The 26,345-nt window shown below is 34.4% G+C and overlaps 1 protein-coding gene across 3 annotated transcripts in view; it reads right to left on the bottom strand.

Annotated features, from left to right (window-relative positions):
- Positions 1 to 1,793: 1,793 nt before the first annotated feature.
- LMBRD2 (LMBR1 domain containing 2) overlaps positions 1,794 to 26,345 on the bottom strand; it is a 61,787-nt gene continuing 37,235 nt past the window's right edge. For 2 of the 3 annotated variants that reach the window (XM_009208271.4, XM_021939286.2), the window contains 11 exons: positions 25,843 to 25,956; positions 25,277 to 25,460; positions 21,036 to 21,217; positions 19,777 to 19,910; positions 18,348 to 18,453; positions 17,759 to 17,856; positions 14,512 to 14,615; positions 13,297 to 13,343; positions 11,899 to 12,004; positions 8,461 to 8,590; positions 1,794 to 7,492 (listed from right to left, as the gene is read on the bottom strand). In XM_009208271.4, the coding sequence (XP_009206535.1) occupies positions 7,432 to 7,492; positions 8,461 to 8,590; positions 11,899 to 12,004; positions 13,297 to 13,343; positions 14,512 to 14,615; positions 17,759 to 17,856; positions 18,348 to 18,453; positions 19,777 to 19,910; positions 21,036 to 21,217; positions 25,277 to 25,460; positions 25,843 to 25,956 (1,266 nt within the window). In that variant the 3' untranslated portion in view covers positions 1,794 to 7,431. The remainder of the gene's footprint in view (positions 7,493 to 8,460; positions 8,591 to 11,898; positions 12,005 to 13,296; positions 13,344 to 14,511; positions 14,616 to 17,758; positions 17,857 to 18,347; positions 18,454 to 19,776; positions 19,911 to 21,035; positions 21,218 to 25,276; positions 25,461 to 25,842; positions 25,957 to 26,345) is intronic. The other variant, XM_009208272.4, reaches the window with a different exon arrangement.

Below are 26,345 nucleotides of genomic sequence, written 5' to 3' on the forward strand. Positions count from 1 at the left end.
AGTGATCTCATTGTTCAGTTCCCACCTATGAGTGAGAACATGCGGTGTTTGGTTTTCTGTTCTTGTGATAGTTTGCTAAGAATGATGGATTCCAGCTGCATCCATGTCCCTACAAAGGGCACAAACTCATCCTTTTTTATGGCTGCATAGTATTCCATGGTGTATATGTGCCACATTTTCTTAATCCAATCTGTCACTGATGGACATTTGGGTTGATTCCAAGTCTTAGCTATTGTGAATAGTGCTGCAATAAACATACGTGTGCATGTGTCTTTATAGCAGCATAATTTATAATCCTTTGGGTATATACCCAGTAATGGGATGGCTGGGTCATATGGTACATCTAGTTCTAGATCCTTGAGGAATCGCCATACTGTTTTTCATAATGGTTGAACTAGTTTACAATCCCACCAACAGTGTAAAAGTGTTCCTATTTCTCCACATCCTCTCCAGCACCTGTTGTTTCCTGACTTTTTAATGATCGCCATTCTAACTGGTGTGAGATGGTATCTCATTGTGGTTTTGATTTGCATTTCTCTGATGGCCAGTGATGATGAGCATTTTTTCATGTGTTTGTTGGCTGTATGAATGTCTTCTTTTGAGAAATGTCTGTTCATATCCTTTGCTCACTTTTTGATGGGGTTGTTTGTTTTTTTCTTGTAAATTTGTTTGAGTTCTTTGTAGGTTCTGGATATTAGCCCTTTGTCAGATGAGTAGATTGCAAAAATTTTCTCCCATTCTGTAGGTTGCCTGTTCACTCTGATGGTAGTTTCTTTTGCTGTGCAGAAGCTCTTTAGTTTAATGAGATCCCATTTGTCAATTTTCAAATTCCAATTGTTCATTCTTGGTATACAGGAAAGCAGCCTACTCTGTCTTCTTGGTTAGCCTGGTTAAAATTTCATCAAATTTGGCCAGGTGCGGTGGCTCACACCTGTAATTCCAGCACTTTGGGAGGCCGAGGCTGGAGGATCACGAGGTCAGGAGATCGAGACCACAGTGAAACCTCGTCTCTACTAAAAATACAAAAAAAAAAAAAAAAAAAGGTTGCTGGGCGTAGTGGTGGGTGCCGGTAGTTCCAGCTACTCAGGAGGCTGAGGCAGGAGAATGGTGTGAACCCCGGAGGCGGAGCTTGCAGTGAGCTGAGATTGCGCCACTGCACTCCAGCCTGGGTGACAGAGCAAGACTCTGTCTCAAAAAAAAAAAATTTTTTTTTCATCAAATTTATTGATCTTTTTTTTTTTTAAAGTCCCAGCTTTTGGTGTTGTTGATTTTCTCTGCTGTTCTCCCATTTTCAGTTTCATTGGTTTCTGATCTAATTTTCTTTAAGCATTTTGTAGTGAGGGGGTTACTTCTCTTTTTAAAAATTTTTAAAATAAGTTTTTGTTTTAAATTGATACATAAGTGTCCGTATTTATGGGGTACAATATGTTTCAATACATACACACTTTTTTTTTTTTTGAGACAGAGTCTCGCTCTGTCACCCAGGCTGGAGTACAATGGCGTGATCTTTGCTCACTGCAAGCTCCAACTCCTGGGTTCAAGCCATTCTCCTGCCTCAGCCTCCTGAGTAGCTAGGACTATAGGTGCCCACCACCACGCCTGGCTAACTTTTTTGTATTTTTAGTAGAGACAGGGTTTCACTGTGTTCGCCAGGGTAGTCTCGATCTCCTGACCTCGTGATCCGCCTGCCTCGACCTCCCAAAGTGCTGGGATTACAGGCGTGAGCCACCACGCCTGGCCTATAATTACTTTTAAACATAAGAAAAAGTAATGTGGAAACTAAAGTACACATATTTATTTTAAAACATTTATTTTGTCATATTTGCTAATACATTGATAGGGAACAAAGAACGCCTGAATCTACTTAAAAGAATCTTAATCTCAAATTAAGTAAAATATACAAATAATCAGCAAAATTCTTAACTTGTAGAAATGTAGTTTATTTCATGCAAAGCTACATTCTTTCCTATATTTTAACAGCTAATCAAATGAACATTTCAAAAAATTCATTACATCACAATAAATTAAAATACTACAAAGGAACTTCAAGTCAATGAATTTATCAAAACCAAACTGAGAGAACACTATGCATAGATAAGGCCAAAGTTACTAATTTGCTTATAGGTAGCACTTTGCAGCTTTTTCCAAATACACATTTGAAAATGTAGTGAGAATCTACAGAGAAAAAGGTAGTTTAATTTACAACCCAATGATCAGACAATAAAACATTTGTCATTACATATCAGGTAGCAATGGCTGACTAAAGATAAATTTGGCATCATGCACCAAAAATGACCACAGTAACATTTTGAAAAATTATGATCATATGCACATTTGAAAAGATTTTCTATTTCACCTAATCAACTGAATTAGATAAAGGCAAAATAACAAGTATTTTATTAATGCAATGCAGAAATTAGGTTTTTGGTATATTAATTATTTGCCTGCGTATTGGTATATGTAAAAAAATCACTGAAGGGATGTAGGAGTATTTCAAGCTCACACTGGACTACTGAACTTTAGAATACTGTCCTAAGGAAACAGGTCTGGGCAGAACTTATTTGAGATAGATTTTAAAACTATTTAAAAGCAATACTACAATTAGTTACTTACAAAAGCATTTATAAAAATTAAATATCAGAAAGTGAGAACATCAATATTAGAGCTCTGTTGTATCATTCAATGTTACAATTTATAAATACATATTATAGTGATTTAAAACACAGGTCCACATATTTTCTACCTTCTAAAATAAGAAAAATCCTACAACTTGTTTTCAAAATATGAACAAAAACAAATCCATTGGATTGCTTTTAAAAAATAAATACAGTTTCTCCCCTACAACTTGGTATACTAAGCAGGGAAGATACTTGCCAGCATTGTTGAGACATACAGTTCCAAATTAGTTGGCTAATAACATTTATGTCAATATCAACTCTAAATGGTGTTGCACAGTTTAAATAAATTATTTTACCCTACATATGTCTGCAATAGTAAATCATTCTTTCTACTCTTTTGAACTAAGTACAGTAAAATTCTTTCACAAAATTTGAGATCAAGATAATCACAAAAGGAAATATTTTCAGTGAAAAAAGGTTAATTTTTCCCAAGGAGTGTGTAAAAAGCAAACGTCTTTTAGGATATTGATGAGAAGAGGAACATGCCAATACTCTTGCTTTATTAACAGATTTAAAAATTACAGTAAGCCCTCAATTGATCTCAATGGACCAATCTTTTGAAAATAGAAATAAAATTTTAGTTAAACCAGGTTGGGTACGGAAGGAATCAGAGGAGTGGACATGTTCCTGCTACAGTGGGAAGTAAGACAGAGCAGAACTACGGCCTGCCCTACTGGAGGAAATGGCTCCTAGCGCCTGATCTCCAGGAGTCGGGAAAGGGGAAAGAAAACATTGTCTGGTCTTCCAAGTCTCTGGGCAAAAAGTTACTGAGTTGGAAAGAAGTACCTCATACAGATGGGAATTCATATTTTAGAAGGCCTTCTGTAACCTTCTTCTGTTGTTTCAACTCTCCTAAGAAAAGTTTTGATGATGTATGTTATTTATTAATTCCTTTTCATAAAAAGATGTCTCAATAATCTAAATAAATCCTAAATTTTGGGGGGAAATCTATTTTTATGTAAAAATATTACACTGAAAATAATTTATTTACTGATGTGTCCAAGTTAGTGACCTAAAAGATACACTGAGCCAGCATACTTTACATTTGTATTCAGATGTTGCTTAGTTGTCTAGCAAAATCTATTTGACTACTTTAGGTACAATATTGCTATTTCAAGTAGTGGGATTTGTAGTCAGACTGGTTCCTTCTAAGTGTACTACTCATCAAAAACAACTCTGTACACAAAACAGAAGGAAAATCTTTCAGCAGATTAAAAGTCATACTATATAAACATAGGCCTCAGAAAGGAAGAAAGGTATAAAGGAATGAGAGAAGACATAAGAAAAGAAAGACAAAATCCTAAATCCACTTACTTCTTAACATTCAGAATTTAATACAATCTATTACATTTTATGATTCAAGTATGCTAAGATTTTTCAGGGACATATTTTTTCACTTAGCGCAAATATACTTGTAATTTTTAGGCATGGTCCACTCAAATCACAAGTAAGAAACTCACCTTATTAAACAAGTGAATTATAATATGGGGAGTTTATTTTTTCTCTAATATGGTAATCAGCACACCATCAAGAACATTCCCTAAACCTATTAATGCTATAAAGAATGAGGTTTGTAACTGAACGTAAATTAAATTTCTCTATTAAAATGCTAAAATATACTTTAAAAAAAAACCACACACATTCCTATGCTAATTTAATTTGGGCATACATCCAGTTTAATTTCAGAACCGATCATCTAATCAAATAGTAGTCCAAAAAAGTCAACTGGCAGAATGTTTTTTTGAATTTCTGGATTGTCAAATTTTCTGATTCTTTATAAAGGGAAAATCCTTGAATCTTTTGATTTAGTTCTTACCATTTTTGTGAAATGAGTGCCTCTTATGCAATGAGATTATTCAAAAGCCCTTGTATTCATTTGGTAAGAGAGCAAATTTTAATAATTAAACTTATACTTTCTTTTGTTTTTTACAAAAATGTTCTATTGATAACAAGTTATTTATGTTGTAAAAGAAGTTAATTAGTAATTTAGAGGTGATTCATTACATTAATAGATTGTTATTATTTTCTGAAATAGTTATTCTGAATTACTGGCTTACTGAATATTCTTACCTAACAACAATTTAAATAATAATTTGGAAATTTTTAAACAAATACTTACTATCAAGTAACAAAGTCATCAAAAATTACCAGAAATAATTCTTTAAGAAATGTACTTTGCATGTAAAGTATGTGCATTTAGTAGTCCTATTTTGCAGTAGATGTCATTATATTTCAGTAAGCTTCTCGAAAGAGAAAACTTGTACCACTACAGTTTTTTACACAAGGTGGTTTGACAAATATTAACTTGGTTCCCCAGCAATAAACTCAGTCTTCCAGGGTCAAGTCATTGCCTTCTGAACTCAAATTTATCCAACAAAATAACATTTTTATATGATTGTAAATAACATTCTGTAAGACAAATTCTGCTTAAAAAGTTGAATACTCTGAATCACTGAAACAACCAAATATTATTTTAAATATAGCTTGAAAGTCATAAAGGAATCTATACTGTTTGTGAAGTGTATGCATGTATATACTTCAATTATTATAACCATAAAAAATTTAATACTAAAGAAAAGTGGTAACATTACCTTATACATTCCTTCCAATTTATCTTAGGGCATTATAAACGTTAGTTATAAAAGTAATTGGCGAATTTCTTTTCTTTTCTGCTTCTGTTTCAACAACAGCATTTTAATTTCATTACAAAACCTGAAGAGAAACATTATATTTAAGAAATTATTTCAAAGTAAACCCAAAGACTAAATAAAACAACACTAGTTTCACAGGACTTTTGATGAATTAGTCCAAAAAGCATTTTTGCTTTAGGGACTTGTAAGCTTTTCTGTAATGAGAAGAAACTGGACCCCTTTCTTGGATGACCATTTTCCCCATCCAATACCTTCAAGTATCACTAGGAAAAATAGCACAGTTATAAACTCCAGTAAGTAAACACCAACTCAACTTCCTCACAATAGCTTTGTAAGGTAGATCAGTTGGTAAATAGCAAGTATCATCTGCACTCTGCAAATGAAGGTGCAAAATGAAGCACTTGAGGCGCTGAAGAGCTACGTGATTTGCCCAAGGTATTCAATTAGTCAATCATGAAATTACAAAGAGCATCAAAGTATCTCTGCTCCTGGCTTATTGCTCTCTGGTCACACTTCACATGAAAAGACTGTACGTATGTGTTCTTCAGTGTAGTCTATATGACCTTCAATTCAGAGCAAGTCTATCCACTGATAATTATTTTAAAAAGAATCTAATCTCAAAGATCGTAAAAACCCAAAGATCAAAATTTTCAGATAATGAAGATGATGCTCTATTCCTTTCAATATCTGCATAGAGCTGTGTTTTTAAAAAACTTACATGATAATATTCATTAAAAAGAAAAAAAAATTTAAATTTATGTCTTGGGGAAAGATTAACTTCAAGTTAGGGGAACCATATAATTCATTTTCAAACTGGGATACTTGAGGGTGAAAGTAATCACTAGTAATAAACAGGATACGAGGTGTTACACTGAGACTGTATTAGGCAAGTTGAAGTATGGTCACCCAATGTAGCATGGATTCAGTAAGAGTTGCAAATATTCTAGGGACATAAGAAAACTCTCTGCAAGCATGCTGCGATCAAATATGTTCACTTTTCAATAAAACACTAGTGCTTTAAAATATAATACATAAATTTAGCTTAAACACAAAGGTTAAAACAATCTATTTAGTAAGAATGTTTAACCAACAAGTTATTACACATTTCCATTCTAATATAGTTTGGTTTTCTATAAATCACAATGTATCAGTAATAACAGTAAATTGACTCACTTTTTACCTTTGAATAACCAATTTTTTTCTCAAAAAGTATGAACAGGTACCTTTAAATATTAAAGGATTTTGTTGGATTCTTTGACTACTAAAAAGAAAAAAACACTATTTTCCATTAACGCCTAGGATTTATCCTTGAATGGCATGATCAACATTTAAATCAATAGGTTAAATGATAAATGTGAACATAGTTTTCTGAAATGAAAATCTTTTATAAAGCAATACCAGAAGCATAAAAAAATCCAGTTACTACAAAGACTGAAGGAATACTATTATCACCTGATTACAGTACACATGCTAAATACACAGACACGCATCAGTTGAAGTATAATCTTAATCTTATACATGCAAAAATCCCCACTAGTTTGCAAACAGATTTGAAAAAGCACTTTTTACATTCAGTTATGTCTAGAAGTAAGCCTTGTTTTAAGACATGAGTTTTATGAATACAGTTATTATTTGAGGTCTCCATTCACTTACATTTCTTTGGGAAATACAGGTTGAATATATTTTTTAGAAGTAACAAAAACGTAAGTCACAATAATCAAACTGTATATAATGTTATTTAGTATGACTTATGGCTTCCTTGAATCTTTAAAATAACTCTCCTGAAAAAAAAATTAATCTGAAACAAACTGAACTGCATGTTCTTAACATATGTTGATCTTTTTTAAAATCCTTCCACTGTAACTGTACTTCTAAGGCAGATGCTTAGGAAATGATATGTAATAAATCTTGTTGGAAAAGGTGATACTCTATTCAATGCACATTAAACTATTATTCCTAAGATATAATTAATTCTCAGTGTCTTTTTTGTTATCTTGACACTTTTCACTGAGTATAGAGGAAATTCTAGGGTACACAGATGTTCATCAAGACTGAACTGATGTGTCGACCTTGGTTAGTGGTCCCACAAACTTTTTCAGACTTTAAACATCATTAAATATATCACTGCGAGACATCGAGAGATATCGTCCACCAGGCTGATACCTAAAAAGGGAACATAAAGAAATGATCTGAGGCATCAAAAATAATAAAGGAAGAGAAGAAAACAAGAATACATTAAAAGGGGGTGGCCACATAATTTGTAAGTATTGTAAAATCTAGTCAGTAGCTGAAAGCAGAAACTCACCCTCCAAGTATATTATCCAAAAGGACTTAATTATAAATCAACCAGCAACTGTTTTAGACCCTAGTATATATGCATGACAGAGTGAGAGATGTAAAAAGAAGGGGCGGGGGATGTAAGACACATCTGGGAGATTAATCAATTCAATAACCACTCTCAATTGATGCATATAAATATAACCTAGGTTTTTACTGCATAGAGGCAATACTGTAGTAAACATTTCTGTGCACATGATATTTTGCTTTTATTTAATTATGTCCTCATAGGATAATGGCTAAAAGTACAGACTTTAGCCAGAATACTGGAATTTGAATGCCTAACTTGCCATTTACAAGTTGTGTGACTCTAGGCAGCTTACTGAGCCTCTCTGGATTTAAATTCAACTGAATTTGCAACCATACAATTACAATATTTTTGTTAAAGGGCTTAGAATAGTGTCTGGCATCTAGACACTCCTATGCAGCAGTTACTAAATATGATAAATTTCACAAATGGGACAATCAGAAACAGGCATACAAATATTGTTGTGATCCTTTGCTATATATTTCAATTATTCTTTCTTATTTATAATTCCACTAGTATTGTATGAAGATAACAATTTTAGTTACCATTACTGGATGATATAATTTTAAAAATATAAAAGCATTAGAAAGTCTAAAAAGGTATCAAAAGTTACTTCATTTTTTATTATTAGTGAAAATGAACATTTTCCTTTACTTATCACTTGTTTACTTTTACCTTTACTTACTTATTTTCAACCTTGTCAAGTCAATGTATTATTAAAATTGTAGAGGAATGCTACAGCTAAAATGTCACATCCAGAACTTACCTTCCTGATTCAGATTCAAGAGGATCATCAGTGAATGTTTCTGCATTAAAATCCAAAGGTTCTGCATCTTGGAGAAGTTCTATCCGGTCCCTTTCAGTCCTGTTATTAGCCCTGGTATATTTGAATGCAGCTGCAAAGGAAGTGGGAAAAAATGTCTACTTCCCTATTGTCTATTAATTTATGGGTCACAGTCTATGGAGGTACAGAAAGAAAAATCAAAATTCCAAGGAATCTGAATTTTCATTGTGAAGATAAAGAACATAAGAAAAGATAACTACATGGTTCCTTAAAATCAGATTAAAATTATAAGCAGTATAATAGAATATAGCAAGGAAAAGTTCTCTAGCCTTGTAGTTAGCTAAGAAGCTCTCTAAGCTCAGAAGCAGATACAGTGCAAACATTTCATTAGTGTAACTCAGAATTAACATTTCACTACGGTATCACAATGGTGAAACTGTTCATTAACAAAAGTAGTTTGAGTTAGTTTTACAGTAAACCTCACTTCTTGGCTAGGACTTTAAGGTGTAATCAGCTCAAACTCTTAAAAAAGGTGTGAGTCTTTTTACCGTAAGGCAAGAGTATGGGTAGCACTAGCCAATAGAAAGAGAATGCAAGCCGATATTTAATTAGAAATTTTCTAGTAGCTATATTAAAAAGTAAAAAGAAACAAGTGAAATTAATTTTAATACATTTAAACACAATATATCCAAAATATTATCATTCCAACATGTTCCAAGTGCTCAATAGCTGCATGTGGCTAATGATTATCATACCAGACAGTAGATAAAGAAAACTAACTTTCCTTTCTCTATGTGGAGAGGGATTTCTTTATAAACAAACCAAATTTTCACAATGTTGTTCAGAGGAGTCCAAGTAAATTTACAACAGCTTTATGATATAGTTCTTTCTGAAAACTTAATGCAAGCCAATTATATCATATTTACATTTTTGTAAGCTTGGACTTTGTCCTAAATGCAAGTCTCTTCATCTTTTCTGTCACTCATTCAGCAAATTGCAATTGCCCAATACATGCTAGATTCTCTCTAATTCATCATCCTATGGCTTTGTGATTTCTCCTCTCTTAAGCATTCTCCTGTCTTGCCAGATTTTTCCATTCTGTAAACTTCCTTCTACTCTGGTAAGCAAGCGTCCAAATCCCTTTACAGAATCCTATTTCCCAGTTTTAACTAAAGCTTCAGCCCTTTCCTATTTATTCTACCGTAAAGTCCTTCAAATAAATCCTTTTCTTTTCATCTCCAGGACAACTGCCTTATTTTAGGCCCTAATTATTTCTTGACTGCATTACCCAACAGTCTCTGAAATGGTTTCTATATCTCACTTCCCTAAGAATTATGCTTTATACTGCCATTAAATTCATCTTTCTAAACCAAAAATCTTATCATACTTCTTCTCAGATTGAAACCTTACCTTTAGGTCAAAATCCAAACTTTTTTTTCTTTTGTTTTTGAGATGGAGTCTTGCTCTGTTGCCCAGGTTGGAGTTCAGTGACATGATCTTGGCTCACTACAACTTCCGCCTCCTGGGTTCAAGCAATTCTCCCATTTCAGCCTCCTGAGTAGCTGGGATTACAGGTGCGTACCACCATGCCCAGCTACTTTTTGTATTTTTAGTAGAGACGGCGTTTCACCATGTTGGCCATGTTGGCCTCGAACTCCTAACCTCAGGTGATCCACCCACCTCGGCCTCACAGGCATGAGCCACAGTGCCTGGCCCCAAATCCAAACACTGGAGAATGACAATATCTGTTCCTCAACTACCTCTGTGGCCCCCTCTCTTATTAGCCTCACCATGCTTAGGCTTTAGTTACAGAGAAAAACATACATTTTCCCAAAGGTTCTCTCATGCCACAATGTCCTGCACTTAGTCTCCCTTCTAATTAAAATACCCTTCACCTGGCTAAGTACTATTCATTCTTAAATACTCAGCTAAACATGTCCTTATTACAGAAATATTTCTTCATTATAAAAACTCTTTCCTAAGATAGGCCCTCTTTTTCCATTCCCCAAGCTGAATTCCTTCTGCATCAGGTGTGCATCCTTCCATCAGAGCTGTCATGAGAAATCTACAATATCATACACAGCCTAATTAAAACATTTTTAATATTTCTATTTAGCTCTTTTGTATAGTTTCCATCTCTCCGGTGAAATTCTATCCTATCTGTTCATGCACATTGTCCAAGCTTTCCATCAGATCATTTAACATACCAATAGGTTATTTTAAAGTCACTGCACTGTCTGATAATTTCAACATTTGAGCCACCTCTGGGTCTGGTATATTCACTATTTTATGTTTTGAAAATGGCTTATATTATTTTACTTTCTTGTATATCTCATAATTTTGGGTTAAAAGCCAGACATTATGTGTAAAAGAAGGAAAAGATGGAAAGAAATCATAGTTTTATGCCCGGAATGGGCACACCTCTTCCATTAGATCATCACTGTTGAGGTCTGCACTCAACCTATAGTTGATCTGAGTTTGGATTTGGTTGTTGCTTTAGTTTCCCTAAGTCCCTACAGACTTCACATTTCTCTAGTAATGAAATCCTATGACCTTGTACTTAGTAGGGCCTCAAGTGTCAGATGGTTTCTCTCAGTATTCTTTTTCCACTCTCAGATTTCAGTAGTTCCTGCATGGATATGGATATGAAACAGAGGGAGTCTTCTCCATGTTTCTATTCCTCCTCCAACAATTGACTACTATTGCTTGGTACTCAGTGCGAAACTTGCAGCTGAGTGGGTGAGAGTGCTCAGTTTTTCTCCTCCATCCTCTGGGCACTGAAGCCTCAGCAATCTTACATCTCTCCAGAAACAACCTCTTTCTTCTATTCAGCTCAAGGTTCTAGGAAAAATTGGTTTCCTAGCACCTCCTAAATAGCTTCTGCCTCATGTCAGTGTGGGTCAGTGACACAGGAAGGTTTCCAAACCCAACCTGGTGGCAGATGGCTTCTGTCTGGTATCAGTCCCTCACTCAATTATGAGCATCCTGAGGACAAGAAGCATACCTTCTTTGTATTGCTGTATACCTGGGAATATGCCTAACTTATAGGGGTCAGTCAATAAATTATTATAAAAATGATCAAATAACCTACATCAATTAATAGGAAAGAAAATCATCAAGGTAAATAGTAGAAATAAACACCTGCCTAGAACATACCTGGGATAAGTGCTTACATTATTTAGGGTTAGTATACTTAAAACTATTTATTTGATGCCCCAGTTTCTCATTTCCCTACCAGAGTACATATTTGAGCTTCCCCTTCTATATACTGAGGAATGCGAGGAAAAAAAAAAAAGTCACTGCAAATACACATTCGTAATTCTACAAAGGCATTTCTGGATGAGTATTCTAACACTCAATCTTTATGCAAGCAAGCATAAAGAAACAATTTCCAAGTCAACTAGAAGATAAACTACTTACAACGGTTGGTATTAACATCTGAGAAGTTTGACTCTTTGGGGTCAGTATGAATATTTCTGTTCCTAGTGGAATCTTCTCTATTGTGTCCATAACGTTCTTTCCATTCCTAGAAAAGAAGCGAAAATAAATATACAATAAGAGAACATAATAAGAGAACAGAAAATAATCCATTAATGTCAAGAGATTACATATGCAATGTAATATAATTTATTTTCATCAGAAATTCATTAGTAATCAATATGATTATAATCATATGTCAATGTTTTTATTTTTATATGATTTATTGAAGTCACAGTCTCTATAAATTTTAACTTCTACAAATGACAGAGACATTTTTGCTAACTTTGATTGTTATTCATCTATCTAAAAGGTAAAACAATGTTACTACAAGCTTACTTAGACCATGCAAAAGTTATAAGAACCCATAATGACTAATAGATGTTAACAAAATTTTTTTTCACTCAAATAAACTACAAATATTAGAGAGCTAAAAAGTCAACAGCTAAAGCTGTATACAAACATAATTAGTCTATGACTCACGCGGCACTGTGAGTCATCTTAAATATAGTAAAACCATATTAACTGGATTCTACTCATTAAATTCTTAGAATTGAAAGGGACATTAGAAGTCACCTAATGCAACTTCCCATGCAGTGCAGGGTCTCATTCTAAAACATCCTTGCCAGATGCTTTTTGGCTCTCTGACTAGATAGCATGTAATTTTCTATGTCTGAGAATCCTATTGCAATTCTGGTAAATTGTGTAATTTAGAAATTCTCATAGAGAAGAAAAATCTATCTCTAGTAACTTCTACTCTTTGGTTCTAGTTCTGCCTTCTAAAATAAAGAAGATACACATATATGAAGATACACAAAGACAACTATTAGTTAGTCTTTGCTTTGCCAGTATATACACCTATTTGTTAAAAATATGTGGTAATTATAATTAGATTTTACTCATTTTTTGCCTTTTCACTTTCTAGGAGGTTAGTTTGCCTCAGAAAATGGAGGCTTAAAGAAAAATTAAGGAGGAATAAAATTAGTATCACAGCACCAAAAAAAAGAGAAACAATTTTAAAGCAATTAAAACCACTTTAATAGCAAGAACACACAAATTTATTTATTCATTCATTCAACAAATATTCATGGAGCACCTACTTTAGGCAAGAAGCTGCTCAATGCCAAACATGAAGTAATGTATTACTAATGACTTTTAGAACAGGTCTGTCAGGATACTTAGTGTATATACCTGAAAGTATTAAAATTCCCTTTCTTTAAAAATATCTTATAACATTTTCCCACTTTTTTTTTGTCTTTAGCTAATTATTCCAAATTAGTAAGATTCTTAAGAAATATTTCAAATTAATCTTCAGATTACAGAAATTAATACTGTACTTACTCTTCTTCGATTTTCGCCTTCTTCTTGCCTTTGCCTTTTTCTCTTCTCTAAAGACAGAAAAATGATCTCAAATATGGCATAACATGGTTTAATTAGACATAGTGTAACTGAAGTAAAGATATTGGGCTATGACTGATATTTCTTTTAAATTATCACAAAATCAAATGTTATACGTTATTGCTGGAAAGAATTTGAGAGGTTACCTCACTCAATAGTGAATGCCTTCCGTATTTTTGTTCCAGATGGCCCTGTAGTCTCTGTTTAAATAACTTTAGTGAACAAAGAGTTCTTTCTCACAATGACCTGAAATTTGTTTCTCTGTAAATTCTATTCTCTTTCATTCCTATCTTCTAAGTTAAGTTCATATTTCTCTTCTTTCTGTAGGAGTGGTTTTCTTTGTTACTCTCTTTAGGTTACAGACATGATGTCTTCACTTTTTTCCCACAGGATATGCTCTACAGACTCATAATTCTAGCTGTCCTTCTCTAAATACCTTCTAATTTATCAGTCTTATTCTTAAAAATCTTACCCAGGACTGGATGTGCTATGCCATATGAGGTCTAATAGGAGAGCATGTGAAGGCTACACTAACTTACTTTGGAGCTGCAATATATTTTGGCTTACATTCAACCCATAATCACACAAAAGCCCCAGATTCAAGTGGGGAGAATGTCTAAGAACCAATGTCCCAAAAGTCAACTTTTTTTCCCTCCATGCTACCATCACTTTGAACATCAGTAAATTTAATACACTCAGTTTTGTGATTTGATTCTACCAGAGTGCCATGCATTGTAACAGGCTGTTAATGATCATCACATTCTAAAAAAGTAGCCTTTGCTTGAATGATTTCCCATGCAGTATCAAACTGATGATTCTTTAAATTAATGAGCTTTATAACTGTACAGAGTTTGGCAATTATGTTTCAAGGTAAACATGAAAATGATTCCAAGACCAAACAAGGGTGTTATCTAGCTGCAGACATACTAATAATTTAAGCTTCAGAATTTCTTAAAGACAGATAAAACAATTATTTATGTTTTCAAATTATTTTTGCTAGGAAGGCTACATGTACATTTTTAGCTATAAATTTGCATTAATTGATAATTTCTTAGGATAGATTAAAAATTATTCACAAACTATACAAATATTAATTTTGTATGCTGAGTCTTAGCATTTAGTATTTTCCCTTCATTTATTTTAAAAGACAAATCTTACCTTTTCTGATTAATTCTTTTCCTTCATTAACTAAGTCTGATGTCATATCATCATCTCCCATAAACTGCTGGAAACCAAGCAGATTCAAACAACGGGTTCCCAAACTAATAAAAGCAGGTTTTTAAAAAAGACAAGCATTATTTCACATTGTAAATATTTAGATGAATTATTCTTTAGCATTGTCACTCCAAAAGAAGACTATGCTTCATTATCTGTTATCATATAGTTATCTATAGTCACATCTGACATGCCTCAAGAAGTACCACTTATCTCCCTTTCTAAGAAGTGTATGCCCTGTACTTCACTGATTAGGGTATGCACTATATTCAGGTTTCTTATAGATGTCAATTAAGTCAAGTTATCAGCATACCTTCAGAAAACAATTACACCAAGATGGTAAAATGATAACTATAATATTGTAAGAGCAATTTTTTCCCTCTGATCTAGTTAACTATTTAAATAGCTTTTATATACTACAAATTGATTACTATATCTTATCTGAAGCCTACTACCTTATATCTTATTTGCTATTTACTTTAAATTTGATTGTTGTACAAGATGAGAATACTGAAAATATGGAACACAAGGAACGAAACGATAGGTGAATAGGCAGGATTAATATTTGTTTAAGATCCAACCATACATCAGATAATTTACAGATGCCTTCTTATTTAATTTTTACTATCATTCTAAGAGATAAATATCACTTTACAGGTAAGAAAACAGGCCTAAGGGGTTAAATACTTTGCTAAAGATCCCTTAATAAATGACAGACTTAGAATTTAAATCCCAGACAAAACAAAAACCAAGCAGTTCTTTTATTATATTAGTTCTCAAACTTTTTCAATGATGTACTTCTACACAGAGAGGGAGGAAAAGGGAAGAGAAAGTGGTGAAGGAGAGAGAGAGAGAGAGACGAAGGGAAAACAGGAAAGCAATTTAGAAAAAGTGAAGCTCTCCATTCCATTTTGCAGGAAAAATGTGTAAATATCTAGCTAATCCATAACATATCTACTTGTTTCATTCATATAAAAAATGTTTATTATGTATTACCATTGGGTAAAATTAGGGTTTTGCAGATGATTATGTTAATTCTCTGACTTCAAACATTTCCTTACCATCTTCCTATCCTTGTGAGAGTACTATACTCCAGGATGAGAAGCTCAGAATTAGATCACTGTCTCTGGGAAGGTTTTATCTTTGTCGAAAGTGTCAGGAAACAACATTACGCTCTCTAGGCAGGTAAGTCTGAATATTCACTCTGGGTGTGGCTGCATTGCTAATAGCATGGGAATTAGACTAATTCTGGCAGCATTTCAAATGAAAATGAACTTATCAAGTCAACCTATCATTGAAATGTCAGTAAGGCATTGCTTCGGGTGTTCTATAACAGAACATCTATTCTGTGAGTTAATCTGAAAATTAACTTTTTTTCCCCTTAAAGACAAAATGGCACTCAAAGTTTATCCTGATTAGAAAGACACTTTTAATGATTATATTTAAGTTTAACAATTTTCCTTTCTGTAGACATAGTGATTCCTTATAGCTAAGATTTTATAGTTGACAGAGCATTATTCTGCCCCATATCACTTGATCCATATAACCATCTAACAAGGTAAGAAGAAATGCTAATCTTGCCAACATAACTGCTAACATTAAAAAAATTTATATATTACAAGTTCTTAATGTTCCACTTTATTAACTTTTCAAATGATTAAGCACATAATAAAAACATAGTTTTAGGCACACAAAGTGTGACTAGACTCTTCTTTTAATACATCATTTTCACACTGTAGATCTGTTACTGTCTTCTCCACCTAAAGAAAACACTCAAAATATTAGATTCACTATCAGTTCATATTAAAAGTATTATTTTAAGGGAGGAGAACACCCCTCATATTGTCTTATGCCCTATTTCTGCCTATAAAGAAAGAAGAAGTAAAAACTAAAGGGCAGAAATGGAATCCACTGGCAGATAGCCCAGCACCACGCCCTGGGACTGGTAGTTAAACATCAGCCCCTGGCCTAACTGCTTGTGTTATCTATAGATTTCAGACATTGTATGGAAAAGCATCGTGAAAATCTCTGTCCTGTTCTGTTCCGTTCAGTGCGTACAGTCCCCAGTCACGTACTCCCTGCTTGTTCAGTCATCACAACCCTCACGCAGATCCCCTTAGAGTTGTAAGCCCTTAAAAGGGACAAGAATTGCTCACTCGGGGAGCTCGGTTTTTGGAGACGTGAGTCCACCGATGCTCCCAGCTGAATAAAGCCCTTTCCTTCTACAACTCGGTGTCTGAGGGGTTCTTGTCTGCGGCTCGTCCTGCTACAATTTGAAGTTATAATCTTTTAGTTATTTTACTTATGAGAAAGTAAAATATATTTTTAAAAATTCAATAGAGAATGTATTTTAAACAATATCTGTTTACTCATTACTGTAATGTTAGTAGATAAAATGGTATTGGAAGATTTAAATAAAGTAAGTAGATAAAATTTATTTTTCTCAGAAGAGTAAGCAATGAACATTTTTAAGTGTTTTTGAAAAACTGGTATTTTGGGTATGTCATGGAGCACTTAAGCAATGAAAGAGGGCAGAGTACAGGATGAGGAGGCCTGACATATAAAAAGAAGGAAAGACAGATGCTAGAAGCCAAGTACACCTATCGTTTAAACCCTTTTGAATCTCACTCCTGCCTAGATTCTACCATTCATTCTAATTCCATGAAAAGAGCATTCCATGTGCTTTCTGACACAGGAGAAAATTTCTCCTCTAGTCTTAATGTACAGCTTGATTACAATTGGTCCTCAACTGACCCTTTGTTCTGGCCATGGTCTGAAGCATCTAGACACCCAGCAATAATGATTGGAAAGCTCCAAGGCTAATTTATGTCATTAGAAAAAAGCTGGACAGAAGGGTGTTTTGCAGGCTATGCTAGCTGTCAGTGTCAAAGGCCAGGACTTAAGAGTTAACACTCTGTAATTAATCCTATCATTTTTTAGCCTAAATAGAATAATGTTAAAATAATATTATTTATTATAATAGAATAATAACTCTACCTCTTTCTTCTTTAAATTTTTTAGAGGGAGAATAGCACCTGATCACTCCAGTAGTTCCTTTGAACTATCCCCAGCTTCTCCAAAGCCACAATAAAACAAATTGAAACTCAATCAGTAAACATTGAAAAGAGTTTTAAAGAGAAAGGATATCCAGATTTAAGAGCAAAAGAAAAAATAATGTTAAGTTTCTTACCTAAAATAAGTAGCAATGCAGAGAATTACCACCAACATAGGATAATATATATAGAATCCATCTGCAATAAAGGATAAAACTTTCATGGAACCCATAATCTGAAGAACAAGAAAAAAGTAAGTTAAATTGGAATAGCTCTATAATTTCCATTCCTTTCCTTCATTAGAAAATTTGCCTATAACCAGTCATGCCAATCCATTTGAACTTTTTAAAAAGTAGAAGAAAAGCAGTAAATGGACTTATTTTTTAAAATCTGCTTTTTATTGAGGTTTTCTCTTAAGGAAAATTAATGTAATTATTACTCAAAATTATCATATACATTGACTATAAATATAAAGTTAATATTAGTATAGGTCAATTCTTTTGATACTGCTCAGTTAGACAACCTATATGAACCAAAAAACATTTTTATCATAAAAGAAGCAAAATCACTTTTATCTAGTCAATAGTAATACATATACAATCTTTAAGAGAAAATTTTACCAGTAACACTATGGAACTTTTCTGCTGGCATTAAAAGAAATTTCACAATAACAGCAACTCATATAGATAGTGAAACTAAGGAATTCCATTTTCTGACCATACTTACAGATGTGTAAGCAGTTGGCTGAGTATTCTTGTGAGAGATAGATGAATCCATATGGGTCAAACCCAAGAAATTAAGACATAAAGGAGGTGTCAAACGGCAAAATAGCCTGCAACAAACATTTAAAAATATGTATATAAAAAGTAAAGCAGCAAAACACATTTTATATTATACTGAGATGTATTAAAAACATTTCAGATAATTATAGCTAAAATTTTCATCTATTTGCTTTATATATACATTGAATTCTTAATGTGACCTGCCCTCACTTACTTGGGAGGTATTCTGAAGATTGCCACATCAATGCCTACATGACTACAGCCTCAAACTCCTTGCTTTTATGGTTTCTGCCATTGCTTTATCCCCACAAATTGTGGAGTGCCTTTCCATGCATCTCCTACAACTAAGTCATCCGTAAAATCCATCTCACAGCATGACAAGGACAGTAACATCCTCAAGGTGAATTGTATTCAGTACATAAAAGAACTGAAGTTGTATCAACATATGTCATTCTGACAAGCACAGACATAAAGTTGTTCAATTCTGTCTAAATAAAAAGAATGCCTTACAAACCCACTTGGATAATTGGGGCTGGGGAGAATAAAGTGTGGGTATGAATAAAAAAAAACATAATATGAGAGAATTCTTTTGTGGTGACAGAACTGTTCTGAATCTTGATTGTGTTGGTGCCTACAGGAATCCATACACACACACACACACAAATGAATGAAGGATTAAAAAAATGGTGAGAACTAAAGTCTGTAGTATATAGTTAACAGTAATGTTTTACTCTCATTTCCCGGTTTTGATATCACTGGGGGTAGAGTGAAGGTTACATAGGACTTTTTGTACTATATTTGCAACTTCCTGTGAGTCCATAATTATTTGAAAAACAACAAAAAAGATGCTTAAAAATACTTTAGATGTCAACTCCTCTACAAAATTATCTAAGTTCATCCTTTATAAATACCTCATTTAACAATAAGAACAACTAATAGATTGTACAATCTCACCCAACTTGAAGATATCTCTCTAAATCCTCTCTAAATTCCTCAGGAAAATTGTTCTTGTTGGTTTTCTCGGTCCTCCTCAACTCAGTGACAGACCACTGAATCTTAGGACACCAGCTAGGTCTGACTTAGTCTCTAAATTCTCCATTGTTTCTACTACTTGCTAATCTCTGGTTGGTAAATCCAGGCTCACTAAGTATGTTTCTTCTGCCTTCTAGCCTAACCCAGCACACCTACTTTAACCTTAAAACTCAAGCAGGAGTTAGCTGGCAATCAACAAACATCAATTTAATATTTAAACCTAATCAATTAGCTGATAGAAATATAGATGTTAGCGGAACACCTGTAAGCAAAAATAAAAGATCCATAAGAATACACTCATTGATGACATTTCTCTTGTTTCTAAACATAATCCGACTTACATGCCACTGAAAAGAAGGCTATAAGCATCAGTCTGGTGATGTGAAGCCAAGTAATAATAGTTAAATACACGAATCCTGAACACAGTAGAATAAACACAGATACTCAGGAAGAAGATGGAAAGGAAGCAAGCAATCTGGAAAAAAACAAAAACAAAGCAGTTTGTTTAAAACAAACAGACTTTAGCACTTAACAATTACAAGCATTATCCTTCATTTTTTTTTTTTCTTTTTTTTTGAGACGGAGTCTCGGCCCTGTAGCCCAGGCTGGAGTGCAGTGGTGCAAACTCGGCTCACTGAAACCTCTACCTTCTGGGTTCAAGTGATTCTCCTGCCTCAGCCTCCTGAGTAGCTGGGATTACAGGCATGTGCCACCATGCCCAGCTAATTTTTGTATTTTTAGTAGAGACAGAGTTTCACCATGTTTGCCATGCTGGTCTCAAAGATCCACCCGCCTCTGTCTCCCAAAGAGCTGGGATTACAGCCACCACGCCCTGTCTAGCCTCCATTTCTAACATTTATTGATGCTCTATAATTGAAATACAGTAATAGAGAATTTTTAAATCACCCATTAAGATAATGAAAAAACCTACATTTCAAACTGTTTAACATCCTAGATCCAAAAGTTTCGAATCTACCTTCAAATGTGAGCATGTTTTCCCATTCCCTTGGCAACTCCTCACATGAGGCCTACAAGTTATGTAGCTTTACTGGCATAAATATAATCAAAGTATTCCCAGGGCCAAGTGTGATGGTTCACGTCTATAATCCCAGCACTTTGGGAGGCTGAAGCAGGAGGATCACTTGAGTGCAAGAGTTCCAGACCAGCCTGGGCAACATGGCAAACCCTGACTCTACAAAAAAATACAAAAATTAGCAGGGGATGGTGGTGCATGGCTGTAGGCCCAGCTACTTGGGAGGCTAAAGTGAGAGGATCTCTTGAGCCTGGAAAATCGAGGCTGCAGTGAGCCATGTTCACGCCACCACACTCCAACTTGGGTGACACAGCAACATTCTGCCTCCAAAAAAAAAAAAAGATTCTCAGATTTTTGCACTACCTTGCAACTTTTCATCTCTCCTCAAATAGTTATTAGTTTCTATAGCGTGGGTAAAATAATGAAGCACATTTCTGGAAGTATGAATAACAACACTGCAGAAAACTTCATGGCTTTCATTTTTACTAGAAGAAATACATGGAGGAAATAGTTAAGGATTATACTACGAAGTGACATCTATTTACGACAGACACAAAATAAACTGACCTCGATATAAATATAATTATATGTTTTTTCTGCCAGCTGTATGAAGACCGCAAAGAGGGATAAGACAGGAGTAGTGCTAAAGAATGTGCACTCTGACCACACAACAATCACGGAGAAGATGGACAGAACCACAGCAAGTATCTTGTAAAACCATGGTCGCAAAAGACATTCCCAGTACCATTCTAGAAGATAAAAGAAAAAAATGATTAGGAAAACTATAAAAGAGTAATGGGGTATTTACATTGTTTCAAAATATCTCCCAATAAGATACTTAATTTCAAAGAGAAAAACAACAATTTAATGGCAGAGAAACCAGGCAGATACCACCCTAACCAGATGATCACCCATGATGGGACAAACTGACATCGTGTGTCTCCTGTTGTGATGTACTGATAGGAACATGACATTGCTGCTGTGGTATTCTTACGAAAAATGCAGAACCTGCATCTAATTTTAAAGAAACATCAAATTCAGGGACATTCAACAAAAAACTGGCCTATACCCCCAAAAACATTTTCTGATATATCATAAAACACAAAGACTGAGAAACTGTGTCAGATGAGAGGAAACTAAGGAGACATAACAACTGAATGCGATGCATGATCTGGGATTTTTTACAAAAAATATTATTGGGATAATTATAGCAAAATCTGAATAAGGTCTGTAAATAATAGTACAGTATAAATATTAATTTTTTATTTTGATGGCTGTATTTGCCTATGTAAGAAAATATCTTTATTTTTAGAAAGTATACACAGAAACATTTAGGAACAAGGAGGCATCATGTCTGGATACAACTCTAAAATAGTAAGAAAAAATACATACAGATAAAGCAAATCAATATGGCAAAATGTTAACATTGGAGAGCCTAGTTGAAGGGTATATGGGAATATTTTGTACTGTTTTGTTTTATCTTATTTTGTTTTGAGACAGAGTCTTGCTCTGTTGCCCAGGCTGGAGTGCAGTGGTGTGATCTCGGCTCACTGCAACCTCTGACTCCAGGGTTCAAGCAATTCTCCTGCTTCAGCCTCCCAAATAGCTGGAACTACAGGCGAGTGCCACCACGCCCAGCTAATTTTTTGTATTTTTATTAGATGCGTGCTACCACGCCCAGCTAATTTTTTGTATTTTTAGTAGAGATGGTGTTTCACTGTGTTAGGCAGGATGGTCTCGATCTCCTGACCTCGTGATCCACCCACCTTAGCGTCCCAAAGTGTTAGGATTATAGGTGTAAGCCACCACACTCAGCACCATTTTGGTTTTAAGTCTGAATTTAGGTATAAAGAAAAATTTAAAAAAGAAAGCTCAATAAATTAAAAAGCTGTATTTTTACTTCATTTATTGAATAGTTGAGCTTCTGGTTCACTGTAATTCTTTACAACTTTCCTCTTATCATAATTCCTAGTGATTTCAATACCCACATAAATGATTCCCCTTTCAATACCCTTGTCTCTCATTTCCTTGACCTCCTCTCTAATGAACTTTCCCTCCATCCTACCTCAATTACTTGTTGCTACAGTGATGCTTAAACCTTTTATTATCAGCATCTCCAGCCCTTCCATATAATCGCATTCCAGCATCCATGTCTCCAAACAATACCTTCATCTAGTACAGTATTTCAACTCCACTGACTGGCCATAGCTGGACGAAAAATCAATTTATTCTATCACATTTCTACTGTTATTTAACACTTTGATGCCCTTCCTTCCTCATGCAGCTCAGATTCCAGTCTTTGAGGACAGTATCACACTTACTTTGCCCCATTTTGCTCCACTGTACCTGTTAAGCTAAACCACACCTAGTTAAATCCAACTCCCTGGCTACTCTGAGCCTGCATCCACACAGCTGCACACTGCAGGAGAAAGACACCCAACCTCGTTGACTGGCCTCACTTTAAATTCTTAATCACTAGCTTCAAGTGGGTCCTCAGTACTGTCTCGCTAGCCTACTATAATTCGCCAATCTTCTCCGATGCCCACTCTGCTAGGTAACTATTTTGCACCTTCTCTTCCCTCCTCAAATCTCTAAAATCTCCTCTTCTATACTTACTCTCCACATTTCATTGAGAAAACAAAGCGATCAGAGGAGAATTTTCCCAAGTTTCTACCACTACAACTTCTCAGCTAGTTACATCTGTGCCTTACCTCCACCATTCTCTTCATTGTTCACTATTTCCTACCTCATCTCTACTAGTCAGGAACATTGTCCTAGAAATTCTCTATTGTCTTATCAAATTCTCATTTTTTTCTTTTTTTCTTTTATTTGAGACCAAGTCTCACTCTGTTGCCAGACTGGAGTGCAGTGGCACAATCTCGGCTCACTGCAACCTCCGCCTCCCGGGTTCAAGCGATTCTCCTGCCTCAGCCTCCCAAGTAGCTGGGACTACAGGCATGTGCCACCACGCCCAGCTAATTTTCGTATTTTTAGTAGAGAAGGGTTTTCACCATGTTGGCCAGGATGGTCTCAATCTCTTGACCTTGTGATCTGCCCGCCTCGGCCTCCCAGAGTGCTGGGATTACAGGTGTGAACCACCGTGCCTGGCCTCAAATTCTATTATATCATTTACTAATTACATGTGATAATTTCTCTTGACTATGCCCCCAATCCTCTGTCAGCTACTACCCCTTTCATCTGTTCCCTTTTATAAGGAAAACATTGTTAAGAGTTTTCTAGTCTGTCTCCAATTGCTCCTCTTCCTATTTCTTTTAAATTTCAGTCAGGTTTCTTTATCCTCTCCCCTCACTTCTCTAAAATCCAATGGTGAAGTCTTAATATTTATGATCCTTAATCTATGTGCAACATTTGAAAAGGTACTTTATATACTCTCTTCCTCAAAACACTTCATTGTCCTAATTTTCCTGTCTCACTGGCCCCTCCTTTTCTAATCTTTTCTGCCGGTTACTTCTCATCCACCTAATCTCTAAATTCTGGAGTGCCTCAGACTTGGTCCTCAGACTTTTCTCTTTTCTCTATCTCAATACTTCTTTATTGATTTTACCCTGACCCCATGGTTCACTATACATTGATGGTACTCTAATTCATATCTGTAGTTCAGACTTCTCCCTTGAATTTCAATTTCTATAATCAACTGCCTATTCAGCATCTTTACGCCTTTATATGTTTATTGTCTGTTTTCCTCACTCCACAAGGGTAGGAATTTCTGTCTTTTTAAATTGATATGTACCAAGCTACCAAGCACCCAACAATACATAGCACTAATGTACCCAAATATTTGTTGAATGAATGAAAACAGATACCACATCATTCCTTCATTTAATTACGAAGCATTTTTGTTAAAGTTTTCTGAGATGTTTGTTATAGCCATTAAGTCTTCATACTGAAAACCAAACATGCAAAGGAGAATCAAGTGAATATAACCATTTATTTGAATAAATAAGGTAAATAGAAGTTTTAATACTATGACACTTTTGTACTTGCATTAAGTTTCTTCACACTAAATTTGACAACACTTGAAGGGACTGCCATAAATTATCAAAAAGGAGAAAAATGATAACTACAGAGTATAGGTTTTATAATAAGACTAATAAATGTAAATAATCAAAGAGGACTATTTAGGGGAATATTTCAGTAGTATGTCAAGACTGAAGAAGGGACTCAAGCTTGTGATGTAAAATTACTTACAATTCTAACTATTTTAAGTACAGTCATGTGTCACATAACAACATTCCAGTCAATGATGGACTGCATATACAATGGTGATCCCATAAAATTACAATACTGCATTTTTACTATTATCTTTTCTATGTTTATATACACAAATACTTACCACTGTGCTACAACTGCCTACATTATTCAGTACAGTGACATACTGTATAGGTTTGTAGCCTAGAAGTGATATGCCATACCATATTGCCTACATGTGTAGTGGGCTATACCATCTAGGTTTAGTATGTACTCTATGATGCACATGCAATGATGAAATTGCCTAACAACACATTTCTCAGAGTAATCCCAGTCATTAAGCAATACATAATTGTATTATGCATTATACAAAATATGCTTGATGTATACATTGTTTTATAGAATTTTAATTATTTGTGAAGTAACAGTGGAAACTAATGATTATATGTTATATGATAAGTAAAACAGTTATTTTGGGGAAATGTTACCAGATACTTAATATCACATGGTACAAAATTTTGCATTGGTGAAAACACATAATTTTTTTCTACAGACAACTTTTCATCATTACAGTTTGAAATTTATATTAAATTACATACCAAATGTAGGATTATAAAAATATTGGATAAATCGATTTTCTGGCTCTGGAGATTGAAAGGTGTGAACAAACTGACGAGTAGCACTAGTTTCATTTTTTGCTACATCTTCTAGATAAAATGCTTGTTCCAAAAGAATCTGCCATTGTACTTGAGTTCGACGGTGTCTCTGAACTGAATAAATCACCTAAAAAAGAGAATGGGGGTAGACCTGGCAGTGTTCTGATCCAACAGTGGTTCAGTTCTCCACTAGGGAGCATGTTTTGATTGTCACAACAACGGGAAAGTGCTAGGGCATTTACTGGGTCAGGCTGAGAATATTAAGGTTCTAAAATGATGTAATAGTTTTATATAATGTAACAGTTATGCTCAGTGAAGAATTCTCCCTCCTCAAATGCCAATAGTACCCCTGCTGGTATACACAGAGATAAAATATTTCAAAGAATAATAAGGACAGGATGAAAGGAAGTTTCAATACACATTCACTAAACATTCCTTTTATATGAGCAATGATTATAAGTCTAATTAAAATCATCATTAAGTAAAATACTTACAATTAACAAAGTTACCTGTTTATGCAGTTTTACCAGACTTTTTTCACTTGGGTAAATATTATGCTTTTCATCAAAATCTTCATAATCATCCATGTTTCTCCCCATTTTTTCCTGATACTCTGTAGGGCACTAAAAAAAAAAAAAAAAAAAAGTAGACTTTTAAAAATCTTAATTGTAAAAAGATAAAAATTTATTTTTATTAAAAATCTTTCATTCTTGAGCAGTTCTAATTTTTTCAAAAACATCTTCCTACTTTATTGTCATCTCTAGTTAGACTTCATCTGCTGATATTTTCTTGAAAATGTCTTAAAAGGTGTACTGAGTTTCTTCTCACCTCTATAATATTAATCTGTGTGTTCATATATACTAGATAGATATAGATGGCTATAGGCAGGGGAACTTACCTACAGGAAGCAACTAGTATTTGAGAGGATTATTCTAAGTAGGATAAATTATTTTTCTAGCTAAAGAATGAAGCAAAATCATGACAAATCCAAGATGCTGAATTTTTGAAAGGC

This window comes from Papio anubis, chromosome 5 (genome assembly GCF_008728515.1).
Source record: "Papio anubis isolate 15944 chromosome 5, Panubis1.0, whole genome shotgun sequence".
NCBI classification, from domain to species: Eukaryota; Metazoa; Chordata; class Mammalia; order Primates; family Cercopithecidae; genus Papio; species Papio anubis.